General features: G+C 31.0%; 1 protein-coding gene across 2 annotated transcripts; it reads right to left on the reverse strand.

Moving 5' to 3' along the window:
• Nucleotides 1-430: 430 nt before the first annotated feature.
• Nucleotides 431-19,317, reverse strand: LOC130898852 (major facilitator superfamily domain-containing protein 6-like). 2 transcript variants are annotated; one of them, XM_057808409.1, is made up of 7 exons: nucleotides 19,115-19,317; nucleotides 13,651-13,997; nucleotides 8,568-8,967; nucleotides 7,305-7,492; nucleotides 5,416-5,886; nucleotides 4,081-4,243; nucleotides 431-3,083 (listed from the first exon to the last, which is right to left on the reverse strand). In XM_057808409.1, exons 1-7 carry the CDS (start codon nucleotides 19,179-19,181, stop codon nucleotides 2,992-2,994), a joined length of 1,728 nt encoding a protein of 575 aa, XP_057664392.1. In that variant the 5' UTR covers nucleotides 19,182-19,317; the 3' UTR covers nucleotides 431-2,991. The 2 variants fall into 2 exon arrangements, with proteins under 2 accessions (XP_057664392.1, XP_057664393.1); XM_057808410.1 differs by lacking the exon at nucleotides 4,081-4,243 and having other exon boundaries at nucleotides 19,115-19,314.
• Nucleotides 19,318-19,490: the final 173 nt, after the last annotated feature.

The following is a 19,490-nucleotide window of genomic DNA, read 5'->3' on the forward strand; positions in this document are numbered from 1 at the left end:
ATAATAACATACGCAAGTGAAAATTGGACAGTGAGAAAGAAGAATGAAGCCACAGTTGAGATGAAACGCTTAAGAAAAATAGGAGGAAAAACATTGTGGAACCATCATTAGACAAATAAAACAAGAACCAATAGTACTAGAAGAGGTAAGATAAGAATAAATAAAACAGAACAGCGAGGAGGCATTGGGTACAAGAAGACTCAGAATCTTCGTGCAGCATCTTCGTCACAGGAAAATAAAATAAATACTTTTAGCATTTTACAGTGGCTACTTATTTAGCTAATCAATTAAGAGGGCGAGTCAAAATTATTAAAATTTTTAAGAGAATGAAGTATGAAAAAGTTGTAATTAGTACCAAATTCACTACTTTCTCAGCAAAAACGATCTGGTTCAAGTACTCTCGGGAATATGATTTAAATAAAAATAGTAATAACAAAAACGAACGAGATTTATTTTGAAATTTTAAAAGTTTATAACAACAAACATAAATAAAACTCAAATTTATCACAATAATAAAAAGAGATTACCAAATTATATTCTTAGATAATCAAATATATAAACGTAAGAATATATTTAGATAGACATTTAAAGACTATAATATAATTTAAATAAATGATTTAGATATATATTTTCACAATTTTTAAAATTAATACTTTACAGAATATATCATGATGAGGTAAATCTACAATATATTTCTATTTTGTATGTGTTTACCAAGGAGCTCATTTTAGTTAAAATATTCTGTTTCAGTTGTCTACGACTTCAGACTATGTCTATCGGAAGTGTGGATCTGACTTTTGTTTTAATAGAATACCCTGTTATTCTATAGTATTTTTAGAATCCATTACAAAACTTTTTTAATTTTAAGTCAGATCAAAAATAACCAAAATTTGTATCAGGACTCATTTTATAGTATTTTTAGACTCCATGATAAATTTGCTTTCAACATTAATCAAAACATAATATGTTCAACGTGCTTCAGTTTTAATTTTTATAAAATTTTGACAAACAGCTCAACAAAGATTTTATAAATTACAGAGTAAATTTGTATTATGACTTATTTTATAGTACTTTTAGTATTTTTAGTCCATGATAATTTGCCTTTAACATAAATTTTTCTAAAATGGTATACATTATCGAGTTTTACCAAGAGTACCTTTTTAGTCTAACCTTAAGAAAGTTATGTTCAATACTACTTGGTAAGAACCGTGTATCTAGCACCTTCTCTGAAAGTCAGATGTAAAAACAAATTCAATCATATTTGTAGAGTCCATAATAAACCTTACAACTAAATATGATAATTATGTTTAAAGTACTTCCGTTTTTCATTTTCTGAAAATTTTGACATACAATTTAGAAAATTTTTTAAATTATAAAATTAGATCAAAACTAATCATAATTTCGTGTTATATCTATCATTTAATGGTATATCTACTATTTAATGGTATTTTTAGATTCGATGATATATTTCCATACAACTTTTTTTAAAATATAATGTTTAAAGTATCCAGTATATTTTCTTATAATATGGACAGATACACATAAAAACATTTTGAAATTTAAGAGTCGGATCACAGATAATTATAATTTGTTTGAATAACAGCTTTCCTAGATCTTTGTTGAGTTTTCAAAAAAAATTCTACGATATGCTCGAAAATTATGTAACTAACAAATTATAACTCAATTTTTTTCTCAACAGCAGTTATTAGTACACTTTTAGACAATCAACAAGAAATAATACAGTAAATATTATAGTAAATAATACAGTAAAATTTATATAAAACATAAGGAAAATAGAGTTTTTACTAAAAATATTGGTGAAATTACTTGAAGAACGAAAAATGTAACCACTGCATAGATGTTCATGAAAAATTAACAAAAAAAAATTTTATATCAGCTGACTAAAACCATTCAAAGACATTTGAACGATGATGGAATCATAATGTGTGGATTCCAGGAAATATTTTGAGGCTTTGAAAATGCAACTTATGTACTTATGTCAGAGAAGAGCTCAAAAGAAAATGAGTGTTGACGTCGAAGATAGCTGACACGGAGAAGAGAAATCAAACCACCTCTGTTAAAACCACTTGCGGGACACCTCAAACGAGGAGTAATATCTCCTGTCCTATATATTCTTCTAATGCAAGACATTTTAACAGGTTTGTGTTAATACATTTGAATACATTTCAAGTGTAATTATGGCGTTTTGAATTTTAATATTTTTAAAATTTTGGATAGTGATAAAACTGCTAATTTGTGTAGTCACAGTTCACCTAAAAAATGATCAACAAAATTGCATTTCAATATTAATAAAAAACAATTTGTAGTAATTTTGAACATGTACAAAAATGAAGTTGAAGCAAATCATTTATTGCGAGAAAATAAGGAAACATTGTTGGAGTTGTTGCTTCAAGTGCAGTAGTATGGGAACGAGTAATCATACTATGCAGAATTTATTAGTTATCTAAAACCACAAAAATACCCTTTTTGGGGGTACTTTGCCCCCCATTTTAGCACAATTCCGGGGAAGAGGAAAAACCTAGGATAGTAATATTGGGTTAGAAGTGACGTAAAACAATAAAACTTTTTGAAACAATTATTTCCGATACGTCTAATTTTTATGTTTAATGCTACTGACTATCTTTTTAGATAATTAATTGATCTAGTAACAATTACTTTGTTTTTAGATACCGAGAAAAATTCGAAGGTGTATAGAGCGATTCAAAAGGTTCGATAAGGTATTAAGGGTTATTTGGTATAAAAATCAGATGTACCTTTTGAGCAACAACTGAAACAGTCCAATCTGGTCAGAAAGTCACAATAATCTCTCGATTATTTACCTCGAAAGCAATTTATAAATTTCTACGTGTTCACTAATTTTCATTCATTCAAAAAATGTCGATATAAATTATCATTTTTACATCTTTCCGATATTTCAATTCTAAAAAGTTAGATAATTCAACTAAACCCCAACAACTATCAGTTCTTTTGTTATCTAGGGTATAAGTACGTCAATTCTTTTTCGTCTTCCCGTTGAATTCTTTCAATATTTTCTTCTGGTATCGAATATTCATTTTGAGATCCTGAAAAAAGAAATTAATGTAATAAATGCTTAGACAAAAAATAGTCGTTTCAAATATCCAAATGTTTAATATTTAGGTAGTGGATTTCTTAGTGGAATAAATAGTTTAATGGAGAGATAGTTGGAGTTTAAAGCTCTACCAATAGGTTAGTCCAATGGTCAATCTAGAGAAAGTTACCTCTTTATTCCCACTATCGTGAAGTATAAGAAGAATAGAGGAATGATTAGAATTCATGTCTCAAGCCTCTTCCACATAGAAAAGTCTTGTTTCTTTGTTAGTTGGAGATCAACAAAATGTTTCGTGTAAAAACTCTGGAAATAGTTACCGATTCAACAAATATTTGGTTCTCGATATTAAAATTTTATGATTACAGGACTAATTCTCGAGCATTATCAAATTGGACTTCCAGGGACAAAAGAAAATTATTGAAGATATTACAGAGCATGACAAATTAAGAAACTTATAATTGTGATAAGCGATTACTTGAAATAAATATTTTTCCCTATCTACCAATCCCAATTCCCTCCGATTTTGAACGTACTAAAAGAAGAAGGAAAAGGAAAATACAACGCCACTTTTTTTTTAAAATTTTTTGTCTACTTCATAACATCAATTCGACTCATATTGCTCGTACAGGGTTGCCTTACTATCTTAAGGACTTGCAATAAAAAATGTTACAGTAAAGTGACTAAAAAAAGATTTTACGGTTTTCAATGTACTCATCAAAGAAACTTTCAATGAAATTTATCAAGCAACTTATGGTAACAACGGGCGAGATGTCGATTAAGCGTGAAGCGTTAAGTGTCACTTTTACCCCGAGCGAGTCCAAATAAAATTAATAGTTAATAAATAGTAAATAAAAAAAAATATGCTTAAGAATTTATTATTAAATGTATATAAATATAAAATTATTTTATATTTTATCTGACAATTAGTAGTTTGATGAGTTTGTGATTAGTTTAATGCCGAGGTAATTAGTGTTTGTTTGTACCTGTACCTTTTAGTAAATATTGAATGATGATATGAATAGCGCAAGTTACTAAAGCGCCAAAACCAAAATAACGGAATGTTAGAGGACCGCCGTATGTTTGATAGAGGAATCCAGCCAAGGCACTTCCAGATGAGACTCCGACACCTTCGAATAAGGCTCCCACCATTCCCTAAATATGTAAAAATTAATTTTATTTAAATACAGAGCAACATTCAAATTAAGAGGAAATAAGTAGACGAAGTTATTTATTAGTTATTATAATGTTAATTTCAATTATTTGAGGTTAAGTCAGCTCACGTCAAGCAGACCGATAAATTCGATAATTCGCGAGTTTTTTTGTAAATATTTTCTCATAATAATTACATAGAAACAAATTTCCTCGTAAGCAGCCATATTGTTAGAATCTGGAGGCAAGGTCATGGTGTAGGTTTTTGCATGGGGATGATTTTCGCGCATAGACTCCTTCCTCTCCCATGAGTCCTATGGGAGGTTCTGGAAAGTCTTATCTTGACGTGACGAACCTTATATAAACTCCTTTCAACACCTAATCTTCCATTTTGTTTTTTTCAAAAGTGAATACATTAAAAAGACTCCAACTGAGTGCTATAAATTGTCGCAAGAGGTGTATGGGGACAATTCTCTATCTCGTGCGCGTTTTTTTGAGCGGTGTAAGCGCTTTAGTGAGGGCCGAGAGAGCTCTGAAGATGACCAGCGCCCAGGTCGCCCTGTGACTGTTTCATCTCCGGAAACTTTGACCAAAATCAACCAAATTGTTGAATAGGCATCCGGATGATTGCTGATGCTGTAAACGCCGAATAAGAAACGGTCAGAAAAATTGTATACGAGAAATTACAGAAGACAAAAGTCTGTGCGAAGTTGGTGAAAAAAAATCTGACTCCTGACCAAAAGCTCAGACTTCCTTGAGAGGTTAGAAAAAGATGTGCTTTGAAAGGGACTCGATTTGAGTCGATGGAAGCGGTAAAGCAAACAGAGCTGTTTGTGTGTGTGGCGAGGCGTGTAACCAGTCTCGTTATTTAATAGCCAGACCTCGTACGCATAGAAATATTGAGTTTATTACATTTTGATGATACAGTTAAGTAATCCAAAACAACCCTTTTCACGGCGGCGCATCATAATTAATTAATTATTTATTATTATGAACTGTAACCTCGCTAAGTTTATCGTTACTATAAATTGTCTGTATTTCGTATTTCTGTTAGTTTTATAGATTGTCAATTTTAATCCCATTCTTCAATTATTTAATTATTATTAACGTGACAATTAGGTCGATACGAATGACGAAATTGTTTTTCAAAATAAAAAAAAGCAAAAATATCTCACCTGCATTGTAGCTTCTGTTCCCGAAGGTGCAATTTTACTTGCGTACGATGCCATACAGGCAAAAAATAATCCGAAAGTTAATCCATTCGATACTTCAATAGGCAAAAAATACCACGGATTCGATACTACAGAATAAAGGATGAATCTAATTCCTATGGCAAATAGTACCAACGACATGGTGTGGACGTGACTAATTTTCTGTATAATTTTGCCTGAAAGGAAGAAAAACGGCGCTTCTCCCAAAATCGTTTGAATTCCCTGAATTAGACCCTCCAAAGTTTTTACGTAAGTAGTACCGGAACATCCCTGGTCGCTCGCCAAATCTTCTATAAGCCAAAATTGGAACTGCCACATCAGTCCTGTGCACATACCGACGATTACGCACCAAACGATAAATACTAAAATTCTTACGTCCAAAAGTAACATGGTAACATCTCGAAATATGTTTGTCGAAACTTTTTTATGCGAATACTGAAAAGATGAGATATTTCTATGAAATTTCGATTTAGAATGCGGAAAATAGTTTTGCGAATTATACATAAACTACTTAATAGACAATCTGTGAAATATTTCGATTTCGTTACGGTTTACAATTAAAAATATTGATAAAACTTTTTTTTGCAAATAATTCAGGACATCTGCTAAACCGATAAGAAATATACTGTTAAGGGGGATTCACACCAACGGGCACAGTCAGATCAGGTCACGACAGACAGAAACAGTCAAGTCGGGATCGAAACTGTCGTTTGACTCATTTTTTTGTTTGAAGATTTGAAGAAGAAGATTTGAATTTGAACTATGCCGCGAAAAGCAGAAAGGAAACTGTTTAGTACTACTAATGAACCAAGAGATTGCGTTGAAGCTCGAGTTGGCTATCTAAAGAATGTGGTTGATCTATGACATCGACTGTCTTCCTCAAGTTGAGAGGTTAGATGGAGAAGGCACGCTCCATCTAAACTAAGGTACAAATTAAACGGACTGGGTCAAAAAGAACCAGGGTTGAAGAAAATTGTGTTCTGGAAGTTGCAGGGTTTTCTATTTAGACTTTGACTATTGTAACGAGTTTTTCTGTTAGATTAGTATGGAAATTATTTATCTAAAGGTATCAAAATGTCGACTAAGTTGGAATTCCTGGAACCGTTAGAGATATTCATACTGAATACACTGTTTCGACGAGACTGAAGACTATTTACACCAACATTTCCAATTACAATGTTTGACGCGGGTGTCGATAACCAAGTTATCGTCTACAGAGACTAAAGGTAAACCGTTGAGACTCTGAAGACGATAACTTGGTCGGAGAGTGTAATTGTGGGTATTAGTGTAGTGTAAACAGTGTATTCAGTGTCAAAAAGTTAATATGAAACAAAATCCAGTGGTTAGCTTTTACCACTTATTCGAGATATTAAAATATAGAGCGAAGATCTCTATGTTTTATGCACGATAGAGCTCAATCGCACGGTTGAGTAAGAGGCGAAAACGAAGAACTTGTTGAACATTGAATTTCATTTTTAATGGCACACAGCATCGAGTTTTACCAAGAGTACCTTTTTGGTATAAAATTGACTCATGTTTGAGTTCGCTTGAAGTTTTTATTAATAAATCTAACCCCAAAAAAGTGATGATTAATAATACTTGGTACGAACCGTGTAATTAGCGCCATCTATGAGAGTCGGATATAAAAAAATAACGAGATGTACAAGATATCGAAACATATCCGCGAAAAATTTCATCGCAATGTTGCCAGTAATTTTTACCAAGCAAGCCCGAATTTTTTATCAGTTTTCTACCTACTTAATGGTCCTAAATTATTCGGTAAAACTTTCAATCAACATTTTTTGTGTATTTTATACTTATATATATATATACTAACTAGTTAACAAATATACCTTTATTCTAGTCGAAACGAAGAAGTCAAGAAATAAAAAAGCTGCTCCCATGTAAAATGCTGAAGTATAATTTTTTTGAGACGTGCCTTGACTGGACGCATCTATTAAAACGCCAGTCATCGCTGAAACAATACCCCATCCTAAGGAACCCCATAACCGTTGGTAACCATAACGGTTTGGTTTATCTCCTAAATAGATAATAATCATATGAATAAACCCGAAGAAAAATGCAACTAAAAACTAGTACGAACTAATTGTATTTACATTTTTTGTTTCAAGTAGTTTATTTTTATTTCATTATTTGAACGCTAAAAGTTTTACACAAAAAATAGCACCTAGTTATGTGGAGAAAAATCCGGAACATTCTAAAATAAATATGAAATATTGTAAATATCAAAATAATGAATCTTGTTAATTCAATCGCGAAATTCATTAAAATAATTCGCTTGTAAAATTATTAAATTGTGTTTTTTGTAACAATAAAGTTTTTAGAAAAAGATTTTCAAAAGTAACTGGCGCAGTCACAGTAGGATTCGTGCGGTAAAAAACTCGACAAAGTATTTTAATACAGAAGCGCGAATATCTACGTTTCTACGAGGGACCGGAACTTCAAATTACATTTTAATATTCTGGACAATTTGGAAGAAAAAATTCAAAAGAAATAAAAATCGAACGCATAAAGATCAAATCACGCAAACAACTGTCAGCATTTTATTAGTGTAAATATGAATAGTGTAAACATCAAAATAATGGATCTTGTTGACATTCAGGCGTCAGTCGGCGTTGTGCCACAGCCACTTAAACATGTCCGCCATTATTGATGCAGGCTACAGGCGATAGTGTTGGAGAAATCCATCGGAGAATGAGTCGTGGGTATGGGAAAAACTTCAAGAGTGATGGTATTGTGCGTGAATCTGTCGTTTTAGATGACCAGGTTCAATGAATCGATAGAACGGTTGAAGAAAACCGCAGTTTCACCATTACTGTTTTGTCTACGGAATTTCCAGAAGTTTCAAGGTCTGTTCATTGGCGGCAACTTTCTTTGTAAAGGGTATTGTCCACAGATATGACAAATGTCTCAATCTCTTCGGTGATTATGTCGAAAAGTGTACCAATGTCTTTTGGTAACAAAATTATTGTTTTATATTAACTTGTCTTTTATTTATAACCTCTCGGAGGTTGAAGAAAAAAGCGTCCTTAGTAGAATAACAAATTAAAATGATAGTATTTGATTGAGCCAATATTAACATTAACAAGACTTACCTAAAAGTTCAAAGCATATGGTGTCTCCAATACTGACAACTACAGCTTGCGCAATCCAGGCAAGTATCATGAAAATCAAAAAACACCAAAACTGATATAATCCATAAACGTCATCGTTATTTACAGACGTTTCGGTTATATAATCATTGACCGTATAACCCTGGCAATTGATCTGGCACGCAGTTAAAGGTAAGTTTGTTGTACAAGATTGTGTTAGTATATGGCCGTTTGGTAAAGTAATATTTTCCATTTTGAAAAGTAGTGAATCATCTAAAGGTTGTGTTTCGTGTGTTGGTATGAAGGCAGTAAAAGATAACGTATCGCTGTGATTTTCTTGACAATATTCGATCAGATTCCATTCATTACATAAAGTTGTAGTACTGCTTACTTGACAACTCATCTGAAACGATATTTTGGTTATCTCGTAGGTCGTACTACATCAATGATAAACAGGGTCTTTCGAAACGTTGGCGTACGAGTTATTTCACCGTATTAAGCGAAAAAAATCGATTAAAAATCACCAAACAATCACATGTCTAAAACGAAAAGTTTAAAAATACGGCAGCAGCTAAATACTTTTATGGCTCTTTCGATCGCTCGATTGGAAGGAACTTCAACGTTGATTGGCTAATTGTTAATTTGCGATTAATCTATGCGTTATAGACAGGGTATAAATAAAAGGAAAAAAACGAATTTATGTATGCTTTAAATCTAAAATCTGTAAAATATAACATAGTAGATAAGATTATGTTAAAAATTACGGAAAACGGAAAATTGGGACCGCTGTAAATAGGTCCTTATGAGGTTATTTAGGAGAAATATCCAAATATTGTTATATAGTCCGGTCAAATTAGACCAAAAAATAAAAGTGAAGCTACATATATTCCTATTAATCTGAAAATTGATATAATTGTTGAAAATACAATTGGAAATAAAATTTGAATGTTCCCCATCATTTCCGTGTATGGAAAAAGGTCAAAGGTCAAAAAAATGAGTTTTTCGCGATTATTAGCAAAACGGTGAGTTTTATCATAAAAATACCTTAGACGAAAATTGTAAATCATAAGATTATCTACAAAAAACGTATTAATACTTTTTTCCCTACGAGTCACCGTTTCTGAGATATAACGTTCCAAAAAGTTGTAATGTTTCAGATTTACTGTCGTATTTAATGGCTATAATGTTTGCACGAGAAATACCAAAGCTGCAGAACAACATCGTCGAACTCTAGCAACATCTTCGTCGATTGATAATTTCTTACAAATACTCACAAGTTTCGGTTCACTTCAATTTTGTAAAATGAATTTACTGCTGAAAATACATTAAATACGACAACTTTTACAATTTTTTGAATCATTATATCTCAGAAACGATGGCTTGTAGGGAAAAAAGTATTGATACGTTTCTTGTAGAGAATTTTATGATCTACAATTTTCGTCTGTGGTATTTTTATGATAAAACTTACCATTTTGCTGAAAATAACGAAAAACTCGTTTTTTCGAACTTTGACCTTGAATAAAAATTTTTTTTTTATCATCAAAATACCTCAGACAGAAATTGTAGATCATAAAATTCTTTACAAAAAACGTATCAATACTTTTTTTCTTACGAGCCATCGTTTCTGAGATATAATGATTCAAAATGTTGTGAAAGTTGTAATGTTTCAGATTTACCGTCGTATTTAATGGGCTACAATTATTGCACGAGAAATATCAAAGCTGCAAAACAACATCGTCGAACTTTAGCAACATCTTCGTCGATTGATAATTTCTTACAAATACTCACAACAAGTCTCGGTTTATTTCAATGTTGTAAAAAAAGTTGTACTGCTGAAATGTTTTGATGAAACCATTAAATACGACAACTTTTTGAGTCATTATATCTCAGAAATAGTGGCTCGTAGAAAAAAAAGTATCGATACGTTTTTTGTAGATAATTTTATGATCTACAATTTTCGTCTAAGGTATTTTTATGGTAAAACTCACTGTATTGCTAAAAATTGCGAAAAACTCATTTTTTTTTTTTTACTTTTGACCTGTTCAAATTGTATTTTACTAACTTTTTGAGTCATTATATCTCAGAAATAGTGACTCGTAGAAAAAAAAAGTATCGATACGTTTTTTGTAGATAATTTTATGATCTACAATTTTCGTCTAAGGTATTTTTATGGTAAAACTCACTGTATTGCTAAAAATTGCGAAAAACTCATTTTTTTTTTTTTACTTTTGACCTGTTCAAATTGTATTTTACTAACTTTTTGAGTCATTATATCTCAGAAATAGTGACTCGTAGAAAAAAAAAGTATCGATACGTTTTTTGTAGATAATTTTATGATCTACAATTTTCGTCTAAGGTATTTTTATGGTAAAACTCACTGTATTGCTAAAAATTGCGAAAAACTCATTTTTTTTTTACTTTTGACCTGTTCAAATTGTATTTTACTAACTTTTTGAGTCATTATATCTCAGAAATAGTGACTCGTAGAAAAAAAAAGTATCGATACGTTTTTTGTAGATAATTTTATGATCTACAATTTTCGTCTAAGGTATTTTTATGGTAAAACTCACTGTATTGCTAAAAATTGCGAAAAACTCATTTTTTTTTTACTTTTGACCTGTTCAAATTGTATTTTACTAACTTTTTGAGTCATTATATCTCAGAAATAGTGACTCGTAGAAAAAAAAAGTATCGATACGTTTTTTGTAGAGAATTTTATGATCTACAATTTTCGTCTGAGGTATTTTTATGGTAAAACTCACTGTATTGCTAAAAATTGCGAAAAACTCATTTTTTTTTTACTTTTGACCTGTTCAAATTGTATTTTACTAACTTTTTGAGTCATTATATCTCAGAAATAGTGACTCGTAGATAAAAAAAGTATCGATACGTTTTTTGTAGATAATTTTATGATCTACAATTTTCGTCTGAGGTATTTTTATGGTAAAACTCACTGTATTGCTAAAAATTGCGAAAAACTCATTTTTTTTTTTACTTTTGACCTGTTCAAATTGTATTTTACTAACTTTTTGAGTCATTATATCTCAGAAATAGTGACTCGTAGAAAAAAAAAGTATCGATACGTTTTTTGTAGATAATTTTATGATCTACAATTTTCGTCTAAGGTATTTTTATGGTAAAACTCACTGTATTGCTAAAAATTGCGAAAAACTCATTTTTTTTTTTACTTTTGACCTGTTCAAATTGTATTTTACTAACTTTTTGAGTCATTATATCTCAGAAATAGTGACTCGTAGAAAAAAAAAGTATCGATACGTTTTTTGTAGATAATTTTATGATCTACAATTTTCGTCTAAGGTATTTTTATGGTAAAACTCATAGTTTTGCTGAAAATTGCGAAAAACTCATTTTTTTGACCTTTGACCTTGAATAAAATTTTTTTTCATATACGGAAATGATGGGGAACGTTCAAATTGTATGTTCAATTGTATTTTAAACAATTTTACCCATTTTCAGCTTGATGGAAATTTATATAACTTCGAATGTCTAAATTGACCGGATTATATAGAAATAGGAGAGTTCATAAAAATAAAGTAAAATTATATAATTCTTAAAAACGTATATTTTCGGTTAACAATTTGAAATATTTCTTTTCCTCCCCAAGGGAGATGTAGTAAGACAATAACAGGATACATCCTATAAATATATTACCACCCTGTATATTTAAAAAGATATATTATTGTAATTTAAATGTAAACATTTATTGTTATTTATCTTCAACTATTTTTATGACGAGCTAGTTCTAAAGATCCTTTAGAGAATTTTTAATTAACTCGGTAATGTCGGTAAAATTACGTGTTGTTTTTTTTTTTTGGAAGACTAAGTTTAATTAAGTTATCACAGAATTTTCTTTCGTACTTTTTAGTCGCGTGAAAAATACAGTCTGTAACTCGGTATAATAGTGTTTCTACTAGTATTTAACCTCGTTACAGTTTGTACAATTATGAACACGAAATACAAATATGATTAATCAATACGAAGCATTCTGATAAGTAAAGTTGATTGTTTTGCGGAACGTAAATATATGACGACGCACAAATACAGGAAAACTTCCAAATACCGCAATTTTCCAACGATATTGGCCTTCGAATGAATTTATTTACAGCCGTCGCAAATTTTGAAATTGCGGTCGTTCGAAATCGAATAGCTGAATCATCGTTATTCATTAGCTTTTTTTACGGCCATTATCGTTCCTTAATATTATCGATGTTGATTAATGTTACGCAACATGATAACTCAACCTACTTTGGAAATGTCGAGAAATTTAAATATCTGGAGTAGTGGTTAACAAAAGATATAGACCCAGATATAGAAATCAAGATCGCGCGTTTAGCAAGCACGAAATGTCTTTCTAGAAATGAGACAATTGTTTATTAAACGGCTTAAAAGGCTTGGACCTTAAAGGTGAACTCACTAAGGCGCTTAGTAACGAAGTTATACGAAGAATAGACATCGACAGGAATTTACAAAATTAATAAAAACTTGAAAAACCTCGTATGTGGCAGACGACAGGCTTCGTGGCGAGTGGACCGGTTTGAACACTCAGACGCTATGAAATTAGTGAAGGTGAAGTAATAAATGCTGCTCGAAGTCTTTTTCTTTCTTACTTAAAGATGCAAAAGATACGGCGACAAAGAATCGTTGGTGATATTCATACTGAACACACTGTTTACACTACACCAACACTCACGATTACACCGTCTGACGCGCGTTTCGATAACCAAGTTATCATCTTCATAGACTGATGGTAAACTCACCTTCAGTCTCTGAAGACGATAACTTGGTTATCGAAACGCGCTTCAGACAGTGTAATTGGGAATGTTGGTGTAGATAGTGTCCAGTCTCGTCGAAACGCGCGCCAGACAGTGTAATTGTGAGTGTTTGTGTAGTGTCAACAGTGTGTTCAGTATCCAATGAAAAAATTGTCGATTATCTGCGAAAAAATACACCACCAAATGTGAAATTTGTTGTAATATATAAAAATAAGATCAAAAGTTGTTTTTTCCCTTATTTCCAATCAATTTTATCGAAATAATCATAAAAATAAATAGAGATTCATTCTTACCTCGCATTTATTCCAAATCTGTTCCTTTCTAAGATCGTCGAGTGTGCAGTTAGTTATACTATAATTAGACAAAAAATTATAGCTGTTGTTATAACATCGAAGTTGTACTTGTTTGGTACTTTCGATTTTCGGCGAATAGAAAACAGCCAAAAAAGCTGCTGCCAACAAAATTTGCGAGGCGAGAAACAACATTTTTTGGCAGTGGAATCTGTCGGCGATAGATCCGAACAACGGTTTCGCTAACATTCCACTTATTGGAAGAATCGTGTAAACAAAACCTACTACAACACTTGAAAATCCTAACTGTCTGGCGTAAGTACTGAGGTAAGGAGTAACTGGACCAGTACCTATAAAAGGAAAAAATTATTACACCACGAATATCTCGAACTGTATCGCAATAATGCAAGGTGTACCAGGACTTGATGCAAAACATTCTGGAATGGAATTCTCATCATTAACAATCCGTAACTTTTACAGAGACAATCTGCACAATTTAAATATGGCAAAAATCAATTTTTTAACAAAAAAATACTCTTTAAAATTAGGAGATATGTAGATTGTTAGATCGTTGTTCATTCAACGATGAAACCGTTCGCAATAAAGAAACATTCTGAAGAAAATTAACATAAATTGTAACTACAATCAAACATTTATTGAGGAACTGATGAATATATAAATAAACATTTTTATTACAAACTATCGAAAATCATATAACTGGCATAAGGAAAAGTAATTTTTCATATAAGCTACTACGTGATATTCAATGTTAATATTTTCAAAACCTGTCATCAATATTTTTCACATCTAATTTAAAGTGAATATTCAGTACAAATACATTTGATGTATAGTTTGGACTAACCAAAAGGTTGTATACTGAATCCTATCCGGGCAGAATTATACCCGACTGTTGAACTGTTGTTAAGGTTGATCACGACTTTCGGGAAACAGGTTTTTCTACATAAATTAAGTAAACTAGTTTCTGTCTTGGTACGGATCACTTTTTCAAATTGTGACTTGTTTATTTACCTTTAGTCTCTGACGACGACAACTTGGTTATCGAAACGCGCGTCAGACAGTTTAATCGTGAGTGTTGGTGTAGATAGTGTTCAGTCTCGTCGAAACGCGCGTCAGACAGTGTAATCGTGAGTTTTGGTGTAGTGGTGTAGAATTGATTTCATTGTTCAATTCAATGTCTAACAAGAATAAAGGCCCCAAGGTTCAGTACTAGACCTTATTTTGATTCTACGTCTATTTGCAGTCGACTTGGAACAACCCTGATCCCACGGCACTTCATAGGACCATATCTAGTGACCTAATCACCCTCAAATCATGGTGCGATTCTAATCTTGAATTAATAGGGCTTGTTGTGGACAATTCCTTCAGATGGGAGTTACATATTAACGTTTTATATAAAAAATTAAGGTCCTCCTATTTGGGGTTAGATCAGTTTCCAAAGAACTGAACTTATCCACCTCCTCAACAGTTTATTAAACCCTTATTGAGTCGCATCTCATTTCAGAAATGTTGTTGCACGGTTATCCACTTAGGAACGCGGAGCACGACCTTTACCTACCTACTCCACGTTTAGAATTAGTCAAGGGCTCAATATTTTACGATGCAAAAAAGATGCATAATCACTTGCCAATTGAAATCAAATCGTTATCATATTTTCGTAATTATTTGAGCGCATATTTACTGGAAAGTACCTTCTACTCTGTAAACTCTATTCTAATAATAATATTTAATTCCGGGCAAGCTGCATACTGATTTAATTTTGTTATTAAACTTGTTACCTATTAGTATTACCTATAATTTTGTTACTCATTATTGTATTTCTTTTCTATTTTTTTTATTTAGTTATTTTTATGTTTCTTCTCAGTTTTTACAAGCTTTTGTCTACAAATTAAAACAATTAAAAAGATTTCTCTATGTCTCCTTTTAGTTCATAAAATTTAGATGAAAAATAATGTACTGATTCAATTTCTAAGTAAATCCTAGTTCATTAACTATTTAGATACAAAAATTTCTCAATGCCCATAATAAACATAATGAGATTATATCAATTATCTAACTTAATTTTTATTATAATACGTTTTAAATTGTACACGTCAGGCAAAAATATTTTCGATAGCAACAATTGGTCGCAGTCTGCCCCTAAGAGATATACAGGATGCTCAATAGATAATAATGAAATGGATTTGGTATTTAATTAATTGGAAAGAGGATAGAACTTTAGATAAATAACTCAGTTAATATACAATAACGAATGTTTATAGGGTCAGGAATGCTTCCTAGCATTGTTTTTACATAAAACGATAACATATTATCAGTCTAATTAAGTGTTTAAGTAGTTATACTGCTGTAATATGTACAAAACAATTAACATTCAAAATACACTGTCTGTATTATCAGTCGTTTTAAGTAAATATAATAATTAGCATTCAAATAGTTATTTGTAAGAATCCAATTAAATATAAAATAACTTGCGCAAGTACTATTTCCCTCAAAATAGTTGTTGTTTGCTGGTGTAACCACCTCAATTGAACGACCAGAACGTTCAGCATCTGTACGACCACGTTTAAATTCAGCAAACCATTAACAAATAATTGTTTTCGAAGGAACAGAGTCCGTATAACATTTTTGAAGCTATTGCTGAGCTTGTACAGTATTTTTTTCAACAAGAACAACACGAAATTGTTTTAAAAATAACGAAAGTAGCTTCACTTAAATGGCCGTCACTTTTTTCTGACTAATCGAAATTTTACACATAGTATTTGGAAAGTTGGTACTTCATAAATGTCATACGACTCATTGAGTTATATAATATCATGCTATTTTTCATGTTAAATTGAAATATTCCAACGATACGACGACTTCCATTCAGGTCAATTAATTTTTAAATCTATATATTAAAAAAATATATAAAAATCTAATGGTAGTGCGTCCGGTCGTTCGAACACAGATCAACTATATATAGATGGCATAAATTGTTTATTGATCTAATTGTGGTTTATCAACATCAATTGGGTAATTAAAACAATATTGTTTGATACCAACAAGTATAGACATTGAAATAGATTATTGGATGTATATATTATATATATTTCTATGGTAAATGAGGTCTGTAAAAAGTATCAAAATAGAGGATTTCTATTATTCATCATGCTTCATCATGAGATGGTCCTACATCATTTCCCACGACTAGATTTTCTTCTGTTTCATCTTCTTGCATTTCATGATGTGCATTTATCTGCAATAAGTTTTCCACGATTTCCGATTCGACATAATCTGAAAGCCTTGATCATTACTATCACAAATGACCCACTCTTTGATATCATCATCATCATCAGGTATATTTGTATCTTTAACATTAACTCATTCATATCCTCCAAAATAAAATCAATCGTATCGGTTTTTGAATTTTCATTTTCCCGATTAAGTACTCTGTTCTAATATTAAAACAACGAGCTATTGCTAAAAATACAATTGAAATAAAATCAAAATGGATCAAAAATTAAACTGATACTGTCATACCAGATGGAGTTTTATCTTTAGGTCCCAATTTTGCACAAAATATTCCTAGTGACAAAGAATTACCTGTGACAAATATCTTATGTAATGGAACACCAATCATCTAAATAACGAAATTCAAAATAAAATAAGGTCTGATACTTGTAATATTATCACTAATTTCATAAATAAATTGAAAAACAGACAACAACAGAGCAACATCAAACCTCAAACCAAATAATTCATAAATAAAAATAGAAATCTCAAAATTTTGAAAGCAGATATTATGATATATGAAAAAAACATAAAACGGAATCTAATACACAAAAAAGAGAATTTTTAGAAATGGTTCACATTCATAAAGACCGAAATAGGTTAAAATGTAATCCAGAAAATATATACACTTGCTAAATGTCATGTTTTAGGTTTCTGGCAATAAACTAAATATATTTTCAAAATCTAACCTAACCTATAAAAATTCAACATCATTTGTAATAACCTTAAGTTTAATAGGACGAATTTTAAAAACAGAAGAATATCAACAAAGTTCTAGAAAATCAATATTTATGTTCCAATTTGTAAGATTGTTTATTATAACATATAAATTTCGTGATGTAAAGACTACAAGGTGTGTTCTCTTCCCGAGGACTCATTTTCGACTCGTTCTGCTCATCTCATTGGCTGCTTCCCAGCTGGTGCGCTATAGCACACCTTGTAGCCTTTATATCATGTATAAATTCAATATTTCTTAGAAAGTTTTTAATAACGAAATTAGTAGTAGTACATTTGTAGCACAGTCCTAAATTTGTATACATGACAAAAGATTGACAAGAAAAGCAATTCACACCATTTACTATTTCCAAGGAGCTTTGTTTCATGTCATTTTGAAAGTTTTCTAATGAGTGTGTAGTGTTGCCAGGCGTCTGGATAAAGCCGGACACATCATCAAAAAGCTTACCTGTTGACGCTGTTGTCAAAACGTTAGTTGTACAATTTAATTATACAATAAATGCCCGGCCAAATTGGCTGGTCAGTTTGGCTATTAGGTTTGGCGACCTGGCAACCCTATGTGTGTGACATAATAAGAATATGTTGCTAAGAAAACTAGGCAAATGGCATTTAGAATCACCAGTATTCTTTTATTTGTGTACTAGCTAAACTAAGCAAACTTCAGCAGCTTCTACATGCTTATTATCCGATATAGTGGTAATTATCATTGATTATATTCCTCAGGATTATATGAAGTGTATCAGAACTTTTTTGGATATGAAAGGATAAAAAAGACAAAAATCATGCGAAACCATCCTTCTATACCTAAAAATTTGTGTAATGAATGAACTCAATAAGAAGATAAACAATCATTCTTATTATGAGTATTTGTGGCAATTAGAAAATATCTAATATCATTATAATGAACATTGACAAATTAAAGAAGAACTATAATTGGAGGCTACTAGTTATATTTTTAGTATGCAATCAATTACTTATTGTAAAAAATGTGACACCTATTATACAACTATTATATAACTGTAATCAACAGTTTTAGTTACAAGTGAAATTAGTTTTAATAAGAAAAGTAGAAACTGTTACTGAACGATTTGCACCTTTGCTACTCATAAAATCTAAAGATAAAGTTTATAGAGTGTTTTAGTTATTGATGCGAGAAAAAACTATCAATTAGAAAAAATATTGTTTTAAATCTATTTAACGTATCATACAGAAGTACAGAAACATTAATAACAAAACGATATACCTACTACAATTTTTAGTTTACTAGTTCAAGCAAAATTTTCAGTTTTTCTGAATATATTTTGAATACCTCCAAATTTTATATGAAATATTTTAGTTGTAATACTATATATTGTACCCATATCAATATACCGTAGTCTGTGAAACAACTTTTTCTTTAAAAAATTCAAACAATACCTAAAATTATTTTGAAAATGACACTTACCAGCATTAAAAAGAAAGTAGTGGGCTTTCATAGGTAACAATTCCTTATTAATAAGTAACTGTTTCATTTTGATTCTATATTAATTCCTATATTTTCTAAATAACAATAATATGAATTAACCTAGTATTTACACGTTTCTTAACCTCACTTTCACTTTTCTCGCCACAACAAACACCCCACCTGACAGATTGGTGATGACTGACGTATTTTTCTATATTGACATGTAAAGAATCATGAACAGTGATGTCATGTCTACCAACTTTTTGGTAGATCTACCAATTTTCACTTCAGTCTACCTATCTACCAACGTGCATTTATTTTTATTTAATCGATTCCAAAAGCAGCGAAAGCGATACACAGGTTAGGTATTTCGCGA

The sequence above is a fragment of the Diorhabda carinulata genome, chromosome 10 (genome assembly GCF_026250575.1).
Source record: "Diorhabda carinulata isolate Delta chromosome 10, icDioCari1.1, whole genome shotgun sequence".
Taxonomy (NCBI): Eukaryota; Metazoa; Arthropoda; class Insecta; order Coleoptera; family Chrysomelidae; genus Diorhabda; species Diorhabda carinulata.